Raw genomic sequence first — 19794 nt, 5'->3', positions numbered from 1 at the left:
AAGCACCAGAATCATGAATGAGCCCCTTCACAGGAATACTATAGATACCCCCCCTACGAAATTTAAAGGAATATTACACTTTTATTGTTTCATTTTAATCATTACTAAAATCACTGCTCCTGAAAAAACGGCCGTTTTTAAAACTTTTTTTTGCATTGATACATGTCCCCTGGGGCAGGACCCGGGTCCCCAAACACTTTTTAGGACAGTTACTTGCAGAATCTTTTCTCTCTGTCAAATCTTTTTTCTCTGTCAAATATTTTCTCTATATAATCTTGGACTAATAGAGGTAAGGTTAGGCACATTCGACCACAGGTTCTATAGACAGATTGTTATTGTCAGAGTCATGTCGAATCTCCTATTCTATATCGAACTGTTGTAACAATGAAAACGAAAATAAAGCATTTATTTATGTCGGATCTTTCGTTTTTCGGATTCTGTGCTTTCGTTATCGTTTGTCAAAACGAAAATAGCTGAAATTTGGACGAAAATGCATTCGGATGAAAACGAATGCACATGTCTAGCTACTAGCCTGAATGTAGTCCTGTCGTAAAGAAATAACGTCGTCACGTTACGAACGATCGGATTTTCCGACAACTTTGTCCGGCCGTGTGTATGCATCACAAGTTTCGGACAAAATCCGTCGGACAAAATCCGACGGATTTTGTTGTCGGAATGTCCGACCGTGTGTACAAGAGCTTAGAAATGAGCAAGTGGGAAAATAGTTAACCAGTTCCCCTCTAAAAAAAATATATATATATATATATATATACAGTGGAACCTCGGATTGCGAGTAATGCCGTTAATGAGTGTTTCGCAATATGAGCACTGTATTTAAAAAAAAAATCATAACTTGGTTTGCAAGTGTTGTCTCGCAAAACAAGCACGATTCAAGCCAAAGTGGTGTGCAGTACCGTGTTTGGCCTGAGGTGGGGGCACTCGAGCCGAGCCAAACAGCGCCGATCAGCACTGTTCGGAAATGCACAGAAAGGCCCCAGGACAGCTCTGCTCTAATAGGTTTCAAAATCAGGTGGCTTGGGATGAATGAATGAATGAATGAATGAATGAAATACTTGTATAGCGCACAATGCGAACTGAATCGCCTCTAGGCGCCTCTAGGCGATGCAGAGGATGCACTCGGAGCCCACTCAGGTGTTACAATAGTGAATGAATATTCGCTGTTGAAACACTGATCCTCAATCCAACCAATCAGAAGTGGGTGTGAGACCCTGTTTTCCGATTGGACGAAAAGAGAAGACTCCTGATTGGCCACCGAGGAGGAGGGAGGAAACAGAAGCCGCCCACCACCGTGATGACCCGTGGAGAACAATGGAATGGAAGGTCGCCGCCACCGCTGAACAGGGGAAGCTGCCGGTGAACAGATGGGGTAAGTGCTACCAACTGACCGGGGCATACTATTTGCCCCCCCCCCCCAAAAAAAAATTACCACCTGCTGCCACTGGTTTTATGTACACTATAATGGGGATGATGGTAACTGGTAGGGTGGTTATAAGTTTTGCTAACATCTCTCAATCTGTCGGTGACTTGTAAGGGGGATTATTAGTATGTCTATTATCAATATGTTCTTATATCCGGGTTATATATACAGTATGTTGTGGTGTTCTATGTTTTAACATTGTTTTGTATAAATAAAGCTGTTATTGCTCTATTTATACAAAATAAATGCCGTGGAAAATGATTAAGGCTCCCTCATCCCTCCACCCTCAGTCCCTCGTCTATGACAGATAGACATTCAGTTTGCTGGTTGAGTATCTCTGCAGATCTTTTTATAACTAGACCCCTCAGGGTGAAACGTATTCACCTTGTTATACAGGACGAGGAATGTGGACACACCCAGCGCCGTGTCGCGTTGGAGATGAATGACGTCCGAACAGTCGATACAGGTGGAGGTGTGTTATGTTACTAGAAATCCCTTCTCACCCTCCTCCTGGATTCTGGAAGGACGTTATATGAGACGAGGCAGAAACACGTCTTCACTCACTTCTGGTCTTCATAGGATAAGAAGAAGTTGGATTCTGCCAGTGCCGTGATTCCAGGTTTTCTCTTCCAGAATCTTCTGTGATCGGACTCTTCACCTTTCTAGAAGATATTTTCAAGCCTCTTCATTGTCGGGAAGTACAAATAATTTGATTGGAGGATGTATGGGTAGATATAACAAGGTGAGACTCCACCAACCATTCTTAACCCCCCTGGCGGTGTTCCCGAGTCTGGCTCGGGGTGGAAGTTTTATACCAAAAGCGGTAACCCCCGAGCCAGACTCCGGACCGCATCGCTGAATCCAGGAGGAGGTTTACTTACTTTCTCCCCTGGATCCAGCGATGTCCCCCCCTGTACGAGTGGCTCATCCTCCGCTCGATTCATCACAGAGCCGATCTCCGTTCCCTGCGAGCGTTGCGACGCACGGGGACGGAGATCGGCGCCAAATTCAAAAAGTGAAACACACACATTACATACAGTATAATGTAATCTTACAGATCACATTGCTGTATGTAATAATTTCACACCCCCTTTGTCCCTAGTGGTCTCTCCAGTGTCCTGCATGTAGTTTTATATTATAAAAACTGTTCTTTATGCCTGGAAACTGGAGATTGTCCATAGCAACCAAAACTGTCCCTTTACATCAAAAATTATTTTAGTCCAGCTAGAAAACAGTGACAATAAATTGGAATCACTCGCAGTATTGAGCGATAGCGATTTGTGGGGAGATCCGTCATCAAATACTGAAAAGTAATGACGGCGACAATTCTGCAACTCAGCAAATTTCTGTGTTTTTGATTTGATTACATTATTGAATAATTTTTATTATTGTTATATTATTATTTGGTACAATTATTTATGGTTATTTATTATATTATAATTTATGATTTCATTTTTCAAACTTTATCATATCCGGGATGTCTACTAGACTCTGGTTTGGACAGATTTAAGAGAGTTATTCCTAAGAATTACAGGACTACAATCTAAAAAGTAAAATTTTCATGGGAAATAATTGTACCGCTTTCAGCGCCTAAAATCCAAAATAATCGTACCGCCAGGGAGGTTAAATCATTCATTCTAATGGAGCCGAGTTCCATATTGGAAGAGCCGGCATGAAATGGGAACTAACTCTAATTCCAAACAGACCTGAAGTCTGTATATTGTGTAGGCTCCGTATAGATCGTGTACAGTACAACCTTGGTTTGAGAGCGTTTTGCAAGACAAGCAAAAAAATGTTTAATAAATGTTGACCTGATATACAAGCGATGTCTTGATATACAAGTAGAGTCATGTCACAGCTGAGTATAAAAGAGTTACATTTAATGAAGGTACAACATTTAGTAACATATCGCTACACTTAGAGGCTCTTCTCTTCTCTTTTATACTCTGTAGCTCTTGATGGATTTTCCTTCTAATCCCCCTGTGGAGTCTTCCATTTGTGGATGGATATTTTATGGTTACACAACCTGGTCACATTGCTACAATCTTTTTATATGGACTATAAACTGAAGGCCCTATGAATAAATGGTTGTGGAACGAATCATCCGAGTTTCCATTACTTCTTATGGGGAAATTCACTTTGATATACAAGTGCTTTGGATTACAAGCATGTTTCCGGAACGAATTGTGCTCACAATCCAAGGTTTTAGTGTATACTATACATGGACTATGTATACTGTACAGAGAGGAGGAGAGTCTGTGGCCGCGTACACACGGGCGGACTGTTCGCCCAACCTTGTCCGCTGAACAGTGTTTGGGCGGACAGTCCGCTCGTGTGTGGGCTTTCAGCGGACAGTTTCAGCGGACAGTTGGACGGACAAAGTCTTTCGGAAATTCCGAAAAACTGTCCGCTGAAACTGTGTTTGAGCGAACAGTCCGCCCGTGTGTGGGCCTGTCCGCTGTACTTTTGAAATGAGCGGACTGTTCCCGCTCGGAAAGTCCGCCCATTTCGAGCGCGTGTACAGGTAGGCGGGGCCCGCGAAGGAGACGTCGCGGGCTCCGCCGCCTGGAATGGGCTTAAAGGGGAACCCCAACGCCGAAAAAAATCGGCGTGGGGGTTCCCCCAAAGTCCACACCAGACCCTTGTCCGAGCACGCTACCCGCCCGGCCAGGAAAGGGGGGCGAGCGAGCGCGCCCCCCCTCCTGAGCCGTACCAGGCCGCGTGCCCTCAACATGGGGGGTGCCTTGGGGAAGGGGGGGCCGCGCGGCCCCCCCACCCCAAAGCACCTTGTCCCCATGTTGATGAGGACAAGGGCCTCTTCCCGACAACCCTGGCCGTTGGTTGTCGGGGTCTGCGGGCGGGGGGCTTATCGGAATCCGGGAGCCCCCTTTAAGAAGGGGGCCCCCGGATACCGGCCCCCCACCCTATGTGAATGAGTATGGGGTACAATGTACCCCTACCCATTCACCTGTGAAATAAAGTACAAAAAAAAACACAACACAGGGGAAAAAATATTTTATTGCACAGCTCCGGGGGTCTTCCGTCTTCGGGGGTCTTCTCGCCGGACTCCTCCGCTATCTGTGTGTAGCTCTTTTGCTAGCGGAGGAGTCCGGCTTTCTTCCTCCCCGCCGCCGGCCTCTTCTCCCGACTTCGGGGGTCTTGTCCCCCTCTTCGGTTCTTCTGCCGGGCCACCGCGCCTTCTTGTAGCTCTTTTGCAGGCGGTGGCCCGGTCTTCTGTCGCCGCTGCCTTCCGTTCTTCTGTCGCCGCCTTCGGTTCTTCTGCCGGGCCACCTCGCCTTCTTGTAGCTCTTTTGCAGGCGGTGGCCCGGTCTTCTGTCGCCGCTGTCGCCGCCGACTTCCGTTCGTGTTCTTCTTCTTGTTCTTCTTGCTCTTCTCCAGGAGATGTTGACACGTCGCTCCCTCCGGCCGGAATGCCAGAGCCGCGCTGTGCGGTCACTTATATAGTGACAATGGGGAGGGGTCACATGGTATATGTCACATGGGTTGGTCACATGGTGACCCCGCCCCCTTACGATGTCATAGTCCCCATGTGACATCAACCCATGTGACCAACCCATGTGACATATACCATGTGACCCCGCCCCATTGTCACTATATAAGTGACCGCACAGCGTGGCTCTGGCATTCCGGCCGGAGGGAGCGACGTGTCAACATCTCCTGGAGAAGAGCAAGAAGAAGAACACGAACGGAAGTCGGCGGCGACAGCGGCGACAGAAGACCGGGCCACCGCCTGTAAAAGAGCTACAAGAAGGCGCGGTGGCCCGGCAGAAGAACCGAAGGCGGCGACAGAAGAACGGAAGGCAGCGGCGACAGAAGACCGGGCCACCGCCTGCAAAAGAGCTACAAGAAGGCGCGGTGGCCCGGCAGAAGAACCGAAGAGGGGGACAAGACCCCCGAAGTCGGGAGAAGAGGCCGGCGGTGGGGAGGAAGAAAGCCGGACTCCTCCGCTAGCAAAAGAGCTACACACAGATAGCGGAGGAGTCCGGCGAGAAGACCCCCGAAGACGGAAGACCCCCGGAGCTGTGCAATAAAATATTTTTTCCCCTGTGTTGTGTTTTTTTTTGTACTTTATTTCACAGGTGAATGGGTAGGGGTACATTGTACCCCATACTCATTCACATAGGGTGGGGGGCCGGTATCCGGGGGCCCCCTTCTTAAAGGGGGCTCCCGGATTCCGATAAGCCCCCCGCCCGCAGACCCCGACAACCAACGGCCAGGGTTGTCGGGAAGAGGCCCTTGTCCTCATCAACATGGGGACAAGGTGCTTTGGGGTGGGGGGGCCGCGCGGCCCCCCTTCCCCAAGGCACCCCCCCATGTTGAGGGCACGCGGCCTGGTACGGCTCAGGAGGGGGGGCGCGCTCGCTCGCCCCCCTTTCCTGGCCGGCCGGGTAGCGTGCTCGGACAAGGGTCTGGTGTGGACTTTGGGGGAACCCCCACGCCGATTTTTTTCGGCGTTGGGGTTCCCCTTTAAGCCCATTCCAGGCGGCGGAGCCCGCGACGTTTCCTTCGCGGGCCCCGCCTACCTGTACACGCGCTCGAAATGGGCGGATTTGCCTCCTCCTTACGTGGGCGAGTCCGTTCATTTCAAAAGTTGAGCGAACTGTTTGGCAAACAGTTCGCTGAAACAGTCCGCTCGTGTGTGGGCAAGTCCGCTCATGCAAATTTTGAGCGGACTGTTTGCCGAAACTGTTTGCCGAACAAGGTTGGGCGAACAGTCCGCGCGTGTGTACGCGGCCTGAATCTTTCTATAGATACCTCTGTTCAGCATCTCTCCTGTTTGGTCTAAACAAAGCGGAGTTCAATATTCTGAGGGCCGGTAGGAAACGGGAACTCCACCCACTGAACAGCACTTAAAGCAAGCGGGGGGGCGTGGCTGAGCCACCCCCTCTGTGTCAATGGTAACACAGACGGGGCTCGGGAGCAAGCCCGCACAGGTGCCCCCATAGAATAGGACTTTCCATGGGGGGCACTTTCCGATGAGGGGGAGCCCAGATGAAGAGGATGGTGAAAAACTGTTATGCAGAGCAGGTAAGTATAACAAGTTTGTTATTTTAATAAAAAAATACGTTTTAATGTCGCTTTAAAGTGGTTGTAAACCCTTACAAACCACTTTGACCTACAGGTAAGCCTAGATTAAGGCTTACCTGTAGTTCCAAGAAATATCTCCCAAACCTATACGGAGATATTTACAAAAAGACAGCCACCATAGACAGCGGAGCGCAGGCGCACTGGGCAGCCCGCAGATCGCGGCGATATGCCGCTCGTGTCGGCTCCAGTGCGCATGCGCGGGAGTGACGTCATCGCGGCTCCGGCAAATTACAGCGCCGGAGCAGCGAGACCCGGAAGTCACTCCGGGATACATGGCAGCGGCGAACAGGAAGTTGGTGGACCGCTTCGGGGGCTTTGTTCTCAGGTAAGTTATTCATAATGAGCTAGTATGCTATGCATACTAGCTCATTATGCCTTTGCCTTGCAGGTTGCATTTTTTTTAACTGCCTTTACTTCCTCTTTAATACCAAATAGACCAGAAATCTGTATATGATGTGGGCTTCAAATAGATAGTATACAAATGGATGGTCTATACTGTATCGAGAGGAGGAGAGTCTGTATAATTCTATGTATCCCCGTACACAACATCCCCCTATTGCTATCATGGGGGACTACAAGTCACTGCATCCCGCCACTGATATCATGTAGAACTTCAAGTCCCAGCACCCCCATACTAATATCATAGGGGGGACTACATGTGCCAGCATCACTCCACTGATATCATGGGGGACTACAAGTCCCAGCATCTCTCCACTGATATCATGGGGACTACAAGTCCCAGCATCCCTCCATTGAGATTAGGGGAGAACTACAAGTCGCAGTATCCTTCCACTGACGTCACGGGGAACTAAAATTTCCAGCATCCATCTATGAGAATGATCTAGCTGTGGTGAACTGCAGGTGTCAGCATACCCTCATCGACACTCCCTGAGTTCTACCATGAATTCTACCAGGATGACTGGAGGGATATGATAAAGACTGGAAGGGATGGATGCTGAAATGTGGACTCTGTACAATGCTGAGCAGTGGCGTCGGTAGGGGGTGGCTTTTGGGGCTATAGTATATCCCTGAATCTGGGGCCCATAGCCCAGAGTCTCTGCAGGGGTCCCCATGGGAAGGGGAGGCTCTCTGGGGACCCTGATGTAAGTGGGGGGTGGGATCTCTGGGGACCCTAATTTAAGGGGGATGCTCTCTGGGGACCCTGATTTAAGGGGGAGGTTCTCTGGTGACCAAAATGTAAGGGATATGCTCTCTGGGGACCCTGATTTAAGGGGAGGCTCTCTGGGGACCCTGATGTAAGGGGGAGGCTCTCTTGGGACCCTGATTTAAGGGGGGCTCTCTGAGGACCCTGATTTAAGGGCGTGGCTCTCTTGGGACCCTAATTTAAGGGGGGGGGCTCTCTGGGGACACTGATTTAAGGGTGAGGGTCTCTGGGGGACCCTTATTTAAGGGGGAGGCTCTCTGGAGACCCTGATTTAAGGGGGAGGTTCTCCGGTGACCAAAATGTAAGGGGGATGCTCTCTGTGGACCCTGATTTAAGGGGAGGCTCTCTTGGGACCCTTATTTAAGGGAGAGGCTCTCTGGAGACCCTGATTTAAAGCTGAGGCTCTCTGGGAACCCTTATTTAAGGGGGAGGCTCTCTGGAGACCCTGATTTAAAGCTGAGGCTCTCTGGGGACCCTTATTTAGGGGGGAGGCTCTCTGGGGACCCTTATTTAGGGGGGAGGCTCTCTGGGGACCCTGATGTAAGGGGGAGGCTCTCTTGGGACCCTTATTTAAGGGGGGGGGGCTCTCTGGAGACCCTGATTTAAGCGGGGCTCTCTGGGGATATATATATATATATGCCCTCCCAAGCGTATGACTTTATTTACTACGCTGCTATGGGCTCTAACCCCAGATATTTTGTAGACCTAGAAATGCCCCTGATGCTGAGTATTACAAAATGTTGGAGATAAAGTTGATGGAGTAGAAAATAAATCTTTATATTTCACCTCCTAATCCTAACTGATCCTCAACCCTTCACCACCCTTCCCCTAGGTGACCCCAAACCTGAATTATCACTTGACCTAGAGGAGTCAGGAGAAGAAGAAATAGGGATCTATCTATATATCTACTGTTTATGTATGTATGTACTGTATGTACTGTATGTATGGATCTATCCTATCTATCTCTCAGGAAGTTTATACAACATTTAAGTTGGTAATACTAATTATTTAACTGCTTCAATACCGGGCACTTTTACCCCCTTCCTGCCCAGGCCAATTTTCAGCTTTTAGCACTGTCGCACTTTGAATGATAATTATGCGGTCATACAACACTGTACCCATATGACATTTCTATCTTTTGCTTCACACAAATAGAGTTTTCTTTTGGTGGTATGTAATCACCATAAAAAAATGAAAAAAATATTTTTTCTTAGTTTCTGTCAGAAAATGATGTAAATAAGTATTTTTTTCTCCTTCAGAGATGGGCACTGATGTGGAGGCACTAATCTTCTGCACTGATGGGCACTGATAGGTGGCACGGATATGCAGTACAGATGAGCAATGATAGGCGGAAATGATAGGCTGCACTGATGGGCACTGATTAGGTAGCACTGATGTGGAGGCACTAATATTCCAAACTACTGGGCACTGATAGGTGGCACAGATATGCGGTACAGATGAACAATAATAGGCGGCACTGATGATGGGCACTGATAGGCTGCACTGATGGGCTGCACCGATAGGCTGCCCTGATGGGCACTGATTAGGTGGCATAGATGTGGAAGCACTAATATGCCACACTAATGGGCACTGATAGGTGGTATGGATATGTGGTAAGATGAGCACTGATAGTCAGCACTGAAGGGCACTGATAGGTGGCACTGATAGGCTGCACTGATGGGCACTGATAGGCAGCACTGATAGGTGCCACTGATGGCCACTGATAGGCTGCACTGATGGGCACTGATGAGGCAGCACTGGAGGGCACTGATTAGGTGGCAATGGAGGGCACTGATGTGGAGGCACTAATATGCTGCACTGATGGGCACTGATAGGTGGCACGGATATACAGTGCAGATCAGCTCTGATAGGCGGCACTGAAGGGCACTGATAGGTGGCACTGATGGGCACTGATAGGCTGCACTGATGGGTACTGATTAGGTGGCACTGACGTGGAGGCATTAATATGCAGCACTGATGTACACTGATAGGTGACAAGGATATGCGGTACAGATGAGCACTGAAGGGCACTGATAGGTTGCACTGATAGGCTGCACTGATGAGATGGCACTGATGGGCACTGATTAGCTGGCATTGATGTGGAGGCACTAATATGCTTCACTGATGGGCACTGATAGGTGGCACTGATGGCTCCTGATAGGCTCCACTGATGGGCACTGATAGGCTGCACTGATGGGCACTAATATGCCCACTGATAGGCACTGGTAGGTGGCACAGATATGCGGTACAGATGAGCACTGATAGGCGGCACTGAAGGCCACTGATAGCAGTAGTGTATTTAGGTTTTGTGCTGCCCTAGGCCTGACTAAACTCGTGCACCCCTAATTTAAATATGACACACCCCTTCCTTTCAAGGCTACACCCCTTTCTGTTTAAGACTCACCCTGATATTTTCGAGTGGGGACACTATTTCTGAAGGCCTGGGGGAGGCAATGGATTCCCTTAATTTGCATAGATTTCCTTTCACTTCCTGTTTGGCTATGGGGCAGGAAGTGAAGGAAAATCTCTGCAATGGGACATGGATGGTAAAAAATAAACTGACAGGGGCTATAACCCTCCCTTACTCTTTGCCTACTAGGACGTAACGCATACGGGGGGGGGGGGGGGGAAGGTGTCACGTTCTGACGTCACCAGCGGCTATCTTGGGTTAGAAACAACCTGACATGTGTTTATAATCAGCACTCGTTTCTGAGTGCAATCTTTGTGAGTACATTTTTGATTCAAGAATAAATGAGTGTTTACAGAGAGCACTAGATTGTCCTCTTCCTTCTTTTATATGATTGCACACTTTGAAAAGATCAACGATGTAGGATTATCACTAGTGATGGACGAACTTCCGATTGGACGTTTCACGAATGCGGACCGCGAACGCGGCCGATAGTTCGCGAACCGGAACGTTCGCGGTGGGCCCCATTGACTTCAATGGGAGGCGAACTTCGCAAACCTATAGGTCAAATTTGCAGCCACAAAATAATTATTAGCTGGGCAAACATAGTCCCACCACATGGCCAATGACATAACACATGTATGAGGTGAATTTGGGATCAACAACTACAAGCATTCTTTTTTTATATGGAAAATTGTTGTGACAATTCAGGACTGTGGAGCGCATGAAGGCAATGGAGGAGAGGGAAGGTCAGGGACCAGGGTAGGCAAAGAAGAGGGTGCAGGAGATGATCACCAGCAGCGTGACATACAGCAATGACACCTGCACCGTGATAGAGTCATCTGACAACAGCACCGTGATAGAGAGCACTGACATCAGCAGCGTGACATACAGCAATGACACCTGCACCGTGATAGAGTCATCTGACAACAGCACTGTGATAGAGAGCACTGACATCAGCAGCGTGACATACAGCAATGACACCTGCACCATGATAGAGTCATCTGACAACAGCACCGTGATAGAGAGCACTGACATCAGCAGCGTGACATAAAGCACTCACACCAGCACCGTGATATACAGCACTGACATCAGCACCGTGATAGAGAGCACTGACATCAGCAGCGTGACATACAGCAATGACACCAGCACCGTGATATACAGCACTAACAACAGCACCGTGATAGAGAGCACTGACACCTGCACCGTAAGCAGCCCCAGGAGGAAGTCAGCATAGCACAGGGATGGTGGGAGCCCCTCATAATGAGCATAGCACAGGCATGGTGGGAGCCCCTCATAATGAGCATAGCACAGGGATGGTGGGAGCCCCTCATAATAAGCAGCCCCAGGAGTAAGTCAGCACAGCACAGGGATGGTGGGAGCCCCTCATAATGAGCATAGCACAGGGATGGTGGGAGCACCTCAAAATATGCACAGCAGAGGTACAGCCCCAGGAGGAAGTCAGCACAGCACAGGGATGGTGGGAGCCCCTCATAATGAGCATAGCACAGGGATGGTGGGAGCCCCTCATAATGAGCATAGCACAGGGATGGTGGGAGCCCCTCATAATGAGCATAGCACAGGGATGGTGGGAGCACCTTAAAATATGCACAACAGAGGTACAGCCCCAGGAGGAAGTCAGCACAGCACAGGGATGGTGGGAGCCCCTCATAATGAGCATAGCACAGGGATGGTGGGAGCACCCTAAAATATGCACAGCAGAGGTACAGCCCCAGGAGGAAGTCAGCACAGCACAGGGATGGTGGGAGCCCCTCATAATGAGCATAGCACAGGGATGGTGGGAGCCCCTCATAATGAGCATAGCACAGGTATGGTGGGAGCCCCTCATAATGAGCATAGCACAGGGATGGTGGGAGCACCTTAAAATATGCACAGCAGAGGTACAGCCCCAGGAGGAAGTCAGCACAGCACAGGGATGGTGGGAGCCCCTCATAATGAGCATAGCACAGGGATGGTGGGAGCACCTCAAAATATGCACAGCAGAGGTACAGCCCCAGGAGAAAGTCAGCACAGCACAGGGATGGTGGGAGCCCCTCATAATGAGCATAGCACAGGGATGGTGGGAGCCCCTCATAATGAGCATAGCACAGGGATGGTGGGAGCCCCTCATACTGAGCATAGCACAGGGATGGTGGGAGCCCCTCATAATGAGCATAGCACAGGGATGGTGGGAGCACCTTAAAATATGCACAGCAGAGGTACAGCCCCAGGAGGAAGTCAGCACAGCACAGGGATGGTGGGAGCCCCTCATAATGAGCATAGCACAGGGATGGTGGGAGCACCTCAAAATATGCACAGCAGAGGTACAGCCCCAGGAGGAAATCAGCACAGCACAGGCATGGTGGGAGCCCCTCATAATATGCACAGCAGAGGTACAGCCCCAGGAGGATGTCAGCACAGCACAGGGATGGTGGGAGCCCCTCATAATAAGCAGCCCCAGTAGAAATATGACACCGCTCAACCTCTTCAAAGAGGAGGGTATGGGCATTTAGTACGGTGTGCTTTTTTTGGACAAGGAAGTGAGCAAAATGAAGAAAGAAGGTCTGTGTGCTTGATTAAAAAAATTGTTTATAGACATATACATGGTCTACTGGTCACATGAGTTGAATTCCTCCAAGATCCATGCCTCATTCATTTTTAAAAATGTGAGGTAGTTAACACTGTCATGAGCTAGGCGAGTACACTTTTCGGTCACGATCCTCCCTGCTGCGCTGAACGTCCTTTCGGACAGGACACTGGATGAGGGGCAAGCCAACAGTTCGATTGCTAATTGGGCAAGCTCTGGCCAGAGGTCAAGCCTGCCCACCCAGTAGTCCAGGGGTTCATCACTCCTCAGAGCGTCCACATCGGCCGTTAACCCGATGTAGTCGGACACCTGACGGTCTAGGCGTTCCCTGATGCTGGATCCGGATGACACCTGTCGATGGGTCGGCTGAAAGAATGACCTCATATCCGAAGTCACCAACACATCTTCAAACCGGCCCCATTCTTGCAGGCGCTGTTGGATTGGTACCCGCAACTCCTTCTCTGGGAGTGGGAATTGCTCCTCTGCCAGCGCACGCAAAAGCAGAATGCAGCATTTCTCGAAGCAAGGCCTGGAAGTGCTGCATTCTGACAGTTCTCTGCGACGGCGGTAACATTTCCGCCATTTTGTGTTTGTACCGGGGGTCTAAGTACGTTGCCACCTAGTACTGGTCCTTGACCCTTTTGCTTTTTATACGGGGGTCCCTATTAAAACACTGGAGCATGAAGGCCCCCATTTGCACTAAAGTGGAAGCGGTGTGGTGGCCTGGCTCCTGCTCATCATCCAGGATAATGTCGTCCTCTTCATTCTCCTCTCCCCACCCACGCACAACAGGGATCCCAGAAAGGTTTAAAGCATGCTCTTCTTGCTCCTCCTCATCCGCCCCGGCACCATCCTCCTCTGACTCCTCTTCAGACTCCTGTTGTTGACTTGTCTCAGATAGAGTAGCCCCCCCTGGGAATTCATCCAGCATTGCGACTTCCTCATCTTCCCGCTCCTGCTCCTCCACAGCTTGATCAATGACACGACGCAATGCACGCTCCATAAAGAAGGCATAAGGTACCATGTCACTGATGGCGCCATGGCTGCGACTGACCAGTTTGGTGATCTCCTCAAATGGTCGCAGAAATCTGCATGCATCGCGCATGAGCAGCCACTGGCGCGGTGAAAAAAAACCCAGCTCCCCAGAACCGGTTCTGCCGCAGAGTTCATACAGGTAGACGTTAACTGCACGTTTCTGCTGGAGCAGCCTATCATGAAGATCTTACACGGCCATGGCTCGCCTTGCTGACATTCAGCGGTGACACAATCTGCCAGTCAGGCGTCTTATATATAGAAGGTTGAATTCCATCGCGTCGCGTCAAGCAATCGCAAATAAGACGTCTGACCGGCAGATTGCGTCGCCGCTGAATGTCAGCAAGGCGAGCCATGGCCGTGTAAGATCTTCTGAAATGGGCCGAGATTTTCCTTGCCTGCCGCAAGATGTCCTGGACCCCAGGGTATTTGACAACGAATCGCTGCACGACAAAGTTTAAGACGTGTGCCATGCATGGCACGTGCGTGATTTTGCCCTGTTTCAATGCGCTAAGCAAATTGGCACCGTTGTCACACACCACTTTACCAACTGTCAAATTGAGCGTTGTCAGCCACTGATCTGCCTGTGAATGCAAAGCTGAAAGGAGTGCCGGGCCAGTGTGGCTCTTGGCTTCCAGGCACAACAGACGCAGCACAGCATGGCAACGTCTCACCTGGCATGTCGAATAGGTTCTGGGGAGCTTGGGCGGCGCAGCGGAAGACACGCTAGCAGCGGAAAAGGAGGAGTCAGCTGAGGAGGAGAGGGAGGAGGATGGAGTAGGAGGAGGAGGAGAAGAAGAGTCAGCCCTGCATGCAATCCGTGGCGGTAAAACCAAATCTACACGGGTGCCACGGGTTACATGCTCGACGGCCGTCAGAAGGTTCACCCAGTGGGCAGTAAAAGTGATATACCTTCCCTGCCCGTGTTTGCTAGACCACGTGTCTGTGGTCAGATGTATCTTGACACCGACACTGTGTGCCAGAGATACATTCACTTGCTGAACATGGCCATATAGCTCTGGGATGCCCTTCTCTGAGAAATACTTCCTTCCTGGGACCTTCCATTGTGGTGTTCCAATGGCCACAAATTTGCGAAAGGCCTCCGAGTCCACCAGTTTATATGGCAGTAGTTGGCAGGCTATCAGTTCTGACAAGCCAGCAGTCAACCGTTGGGCAAGAGGGTTATCCGGCGTCATCATTTTTTTACGCTCGAACATTAGGCCCACGGAAGCCTGCCTTTTTGCAGAAAAACGTGAGCTTGGCGTGATGGAAGGTGGAGTGGAGGACAATTGTGAGGAGAGAGGAGAAGGAGAAGTAGAAGACGAGGCTGGATGGTGAGAGCCTGCAGCGTGGCTTTGTGTGTTCCGTTGCTCCCACTCGGCTCGGTGATGGCTGCTCATGTGCCTTCTTAAGGCTGTCGTCCCTAGGTGAGTGTTGGGCTTACCACGACTAATGCGTTAACTGCAAAGATTGCAGATGGCCACGCTATTGTCAGCAGCGGAGACGTTAAAAAAAGCCCACACTGCAGAGCCATGTGCCGGTGTCCTGGGAGCGGCAGATGTGACCGTACATGGTCGATGACTCGCTCCTGATACATTTGCAGTCTGCTTTGTCCCTCCTGTGCAATGTAAGTTATTGCTGCTTCTCCTCCCTATCTGCTGGTCCATATCTCCCTCTGAACTCCCCTCCTCTTCCTCTCTTGTGGGCACCCACGTGACATCACTAGACAGGTCATCATCAACGTCACCTTCCCCACCGCTATAAGTAGAGATCTCGGAGTAGGCAGCAACACCGGGGACCAACCTCCTCCTTGGGCTGATCTAGGTACTGTTGTCAGACTGCTGAGTAGCGGTTGTTGCTACCTCCTCTTCCTGATCCAATGCCAAGAGTGGCTGCACATCAGAAATGTCCTCTTGATATGGATCGGAAAATAATTCCTGTGACTCAAGCGAAAGGTATGTGGTAGTGGTGGTGGTGGTGTTGCTGGTGGTAGTGTCTTTGGGGGTGCACATAGCAGAGAGTGAAGAAGAGGGTGCAGATTGAGAGGATGAGGAGGGTGCAGAAGAGTAAGGCTGAGCGACCCATTCAACCAAGTCTGGTGCTTCCTTTAAAGTAATTGAACGCACCTTCTGCAACTTCCCACTTTGGCTCAAGCCTGTTGCTCCTGCCCTACCCCTACCACCCCTGCGGAAGGGCCTGCCTCTTCCTCTGCCTGTCATTTTTTAAATGACCCTATGACAAAGCTCTCAGTCCCTATACCAATGAAGGACTGCTGCAGTATAGGGCAGCGGTCAGCAGTAGTGCACCTCAACCCTATGTATTGTGGGCCGATACCAGTCCTTATAGAATAGCAGACTGTACCTCACTCAACCCTATGTACTGTAGCACCCTAGACCAAGTTACCAGTCCTTATGAGGACTTTTGTGGACCAAGTAGGTTGTGTGTGAGTGATTAGCAGACTGTACGTCAGTCCCTATACCAATGAAGGACTGCTGCAGTATAGGGCAGCGGTCCGCAGTAGTGCACCTCAACCCTATGTATTGTGGACCGATACCAGTCCTTATAGAATAGCAGACTGTACCTCACTCAACCCTATGTACTGTAGCACCCTAGACCAAGTTACCAGTCCTTATAAGGACTTTTGTGGACCAAGTAGGTTGTGTGTGAGTGATTAGCAGACTGTACGTCAGTCCCTATACCAATGAAGGACTGCTGCAGTATAGGGCAGCAGTCAGCAGTAGTGCACCTCAACCCTATGTATTGTGGACCGATAACAGTCCTTATAGAATAGCAGACTGTACCTCACTCAACCCTATGTACTGTAGCACCCTAGACAGACCAAGTTACCAGTCCTGATAAAGAGCTTTGTGGAACAAGTGGGTTGTGAATGATTAGCAGACTGCAGCAGAAGGGCAGCAGTCAAGTATAATATTCTTTCTATATTTGGAAGACAGAATATTATACGTGTACAAGCCTATTATCATACCACTGATATCAGTCCTGAAAAGAACCTTTGTGGAACTAATAGTAACAGCTACTGATTAAACTGACCCTCACTGCCTCACACACTGCTTCCGGCCTGTCCCTATATAAACTGACAAAACAGAGGCTGCTGGAACAATAACTGGTTACTGGAATAGCACTTTTGTGGACCTGATATTAACAGCTAAAGGCTAAACTGGCTTTCCCTGCAGCACACACCGGCCTGTCCCTTTCTCTAAACTGACAAAAGACACTCAGGCTGCTGCAACAATCAGTAGCACAGCAAACCTATATACACCTAACACCTATACCAGTCCTGAAAATAACTTTTGTGTACCAAATAGCTAGCGATTTGGGTCACTGGAATCTCTCCCTGCTCCACACAGCAACCTTTCCCTATAGTGACAGAAGAAAGAATGAAAAATGGCCGCCGGATCGGGTGTATTTATAGGTTAGGGGGAATGTCCAAGTGTCCATGTGCTGTCATGTTTCAATTGGCTGTCCTATACCCCATGATGGATGTGTCATCATAGGTCAAAGTTCTTTTACACATTAAACACGAAAGTCCGCCGGGTGAACGGCACCAATAGTCCGCCGAACGAGCGGACCGCGAACAGCCGAAATTCGCCGCGAAACGACCGCCGGGCGAACCGTTTGGCCATCACTACCTGGGAGTAGTGTTTTTTCTTTATCTATATGAATGCGTTCAAGATGTACTATATCACTAGGATAACCCCGCTGTCGCAGCCTAACCTCCATCTCACTCAGTCTGTCCTCCTTATGGATAGATTTATCAGTGATCCTTGCAAATCTTTTTAACTGACTTCTTGGAAAGGATTTAAATACACCTGGGGGGTGAAAACTAGAAAAATGTAATAATTGATTACAATCTGTCGGTTTGATATAAATATCGCACATTTGTTTGATTGATCGTTTGTGCATCTCACTCTCACATTTTTGCTTTGGTGACCCCCCGATATACCAACCAGATGAATGCCAGGATGAAGGTTCTGATAGATCTTCATAGTTATGGATAGTAAATGACAGAAGTGCATCCAATTCTGATCTTCTCTGATTGGACAACTAGACAGCTAATCGCTATTCACATAAGGGAACAAAATCATCCTTATTGGTTCCGTTCCGCGCACTACAAATTCGTTTATTATTGTTTGTGCTCCTTCCAGGTGATGTCATCTCGGGTCACCTCCTGATGTCATGGCGGCCTCTTCCTCCTCATCCTCCTCCTCACGAGGTATGACTGTTGTTTCTGACAATCCTTTCCAATGTTTTCCATCTCACATCTCTATGGATTGGAATTAGATGATAGGATGTCCTATGTCTCCATAGTCTGGACATTTGCTGTAGACATCTGGTCATTTCATTTATTCGTAGAGTTTAGGAACGTTCCTCAATTCCACAATCACATTCCCGTGTCATCAAATTATTATTATTTTTTTAATTATTGATGGAAATGATCTTCTGAGATGTCCAAGTGTCCCATAATGATTGGATGGCCCCACATTTTATGATTATTTGTGTAGTGTTCGGGGGAATCCTTTGCCTATAATCCTAAGCAGAACATGGGCCAGTATAACATGACACTGCTGGGAAACTTTGGGGTAATGGGGGGTGGGGGGGTGGGGGGTTCCTAAAGGATTTATGGTTTCTTTTAGTTTACTATGAAACAATCAATAAACATAAAGTTTAAAGTTGTCATCCATACATAGCTTGGAGCTTGGGTCAGTTCCACTGCCATAAATGATAATCCTCATGATATGTCTAATAGATTTACTTGCTATGATCATCAGCTCCATCTAGTGGCCATACTACCATATTTTCTTGAAATACCTCAACCAGTAAGATATGGCATTATGACCACTAGATGGAGCTGATGATTATAGTAAATAAACATATTAGACATATTATGGGCAATGTTCACAATCAATATGCCCCCTAGGTCAGGGATATACAATTAGTGGACCTCCAGCTGTTGCAGAACTACAAGTCCCATGAGGCATAGCAAGACTCTGACAGCCACAAGCATGACACCCAGAGGCAGAGGCATGATGGGATTTGTAGTTTTGCAACAGCTGGAGGTCCGCTAATTGCATATCCCTGTGTTTACACCCGACATTCATCCATCTGAGAGGTAACTCACCATCATGTAGACAGTCATGTGAGATTATCACAGGAAAACCAATCTCTCTATAGGATAATGTACATACAGACATATTGGGGGATAATTTCCTTTCCTTATTTGTTCTTTATAACATTTCTGGCTACCAGTACAACGTTATCTGCTGTCATGTGTCAGGAATCATCCAATCAGAATGAATGTTTATAGTTGCTGATTGTCCTCTCTGCAGGGTCGGCTCCTGGTGTCCTGGGAAAGGTCCCACAAACCCCCGGGGATCTTATCATATATTCTCTGGAGGATCTGAAAGGAAGTGACTTCAAGAGATTTAGGAACAAATTGTCTGATTTCTCCTATGGAGATAAACGTCCCATCCCCCGAGGAAAACTAGAAAATGCAGACTGGATCACCACCAAGGACATCCTGATAGACACATATGGAGAAGAAGGGGCTCTGGATGTCACAAATAAAGTCTTTACAGTGATTGGTCTGATGGGACCTGCAAATGACCTCCAGGAGAGGAGAGAACAGAATGGTGAGTTCCGGTCTATAATGACCATTTCCTACCAATTCCTGATCAATATCTGTGTGAGGAAGAACTAGGAATGTCATCCAGGGAAAGCCAGTGACCAATGGACTGTTAATGATATGGCGTGGCCACGGGACCAGCAGACCCGATCGCCGCTGGTGTCCCGTGATCGGGTCACAGAACAGAAGAACGAGGAGAGGTCTGCGTAAACAAACCTCTCCCCATGCTTCCCTGTGTGGCTGTTACCGATCGCCTGTTCCCTTATATAGGGAAGGACGATCAGTGACGTCACATGCCAGGCCACGCCCCCTACAATGAAAAAAGCACATAACGTCATACATAACACTTACACTGCCCCCTAATGGTTAACTCCTTCACTGCCAGTGTCATTTACAAAGGAATCAGTGCATT

At 49.0% G+C, this 19794-nt stretch overlaps 1 protein-coding gene across 1 annotated transcript in view; it reads left to right on the top strand.

Annotated features, from left to right (window-relative positions):
• Positions 1-1941: 1941 nt before the first annotated feature.
• Positions 1942-19794, top strand: part of LOC143961784 (NACHT, LRR and PYD domains-containing protein 3-like) — a 47389-nt gene continuing 29536 nt past the window's right edge. Inside the window, exons 1-3 of the mRNA XM_077471120.1 lie at positions 1942-2180; positions 17905-17972; positions 19087-19389. Coding sequence (XP_077327246.1) covers positions 17936-17972; positions 19087-19389 — 340 coding nt within the window. The 5' untranslated portion in view covers positions 1942-2180; positions 17905-17935. The remainder of the gene's footprint in view (positions 2181-17904; positions 17973-19086; positions 19390-19794) is intronic.

This window comes from Lithobates pipiens, unplaced genomic scaffold (genome assembly GCF_037356315.1).
Source record: "Lithobates pipiens isolate NorthernLeopardFrog02 unplaced genomic scaffold, aLitPip1_a1.2 Scaffold_8, whole genome shotgun sequence".
Classification (NCBI taxonomy): domain Eukaryota; kingdom Metazoa; phylum Chordata; class Amphibia; order Anura; family Ranidae; genus Lithobates; species Lithobates pipiens.
This window is presented reverse-complemented; position numbering and strand designations above follow the sequence as displayed.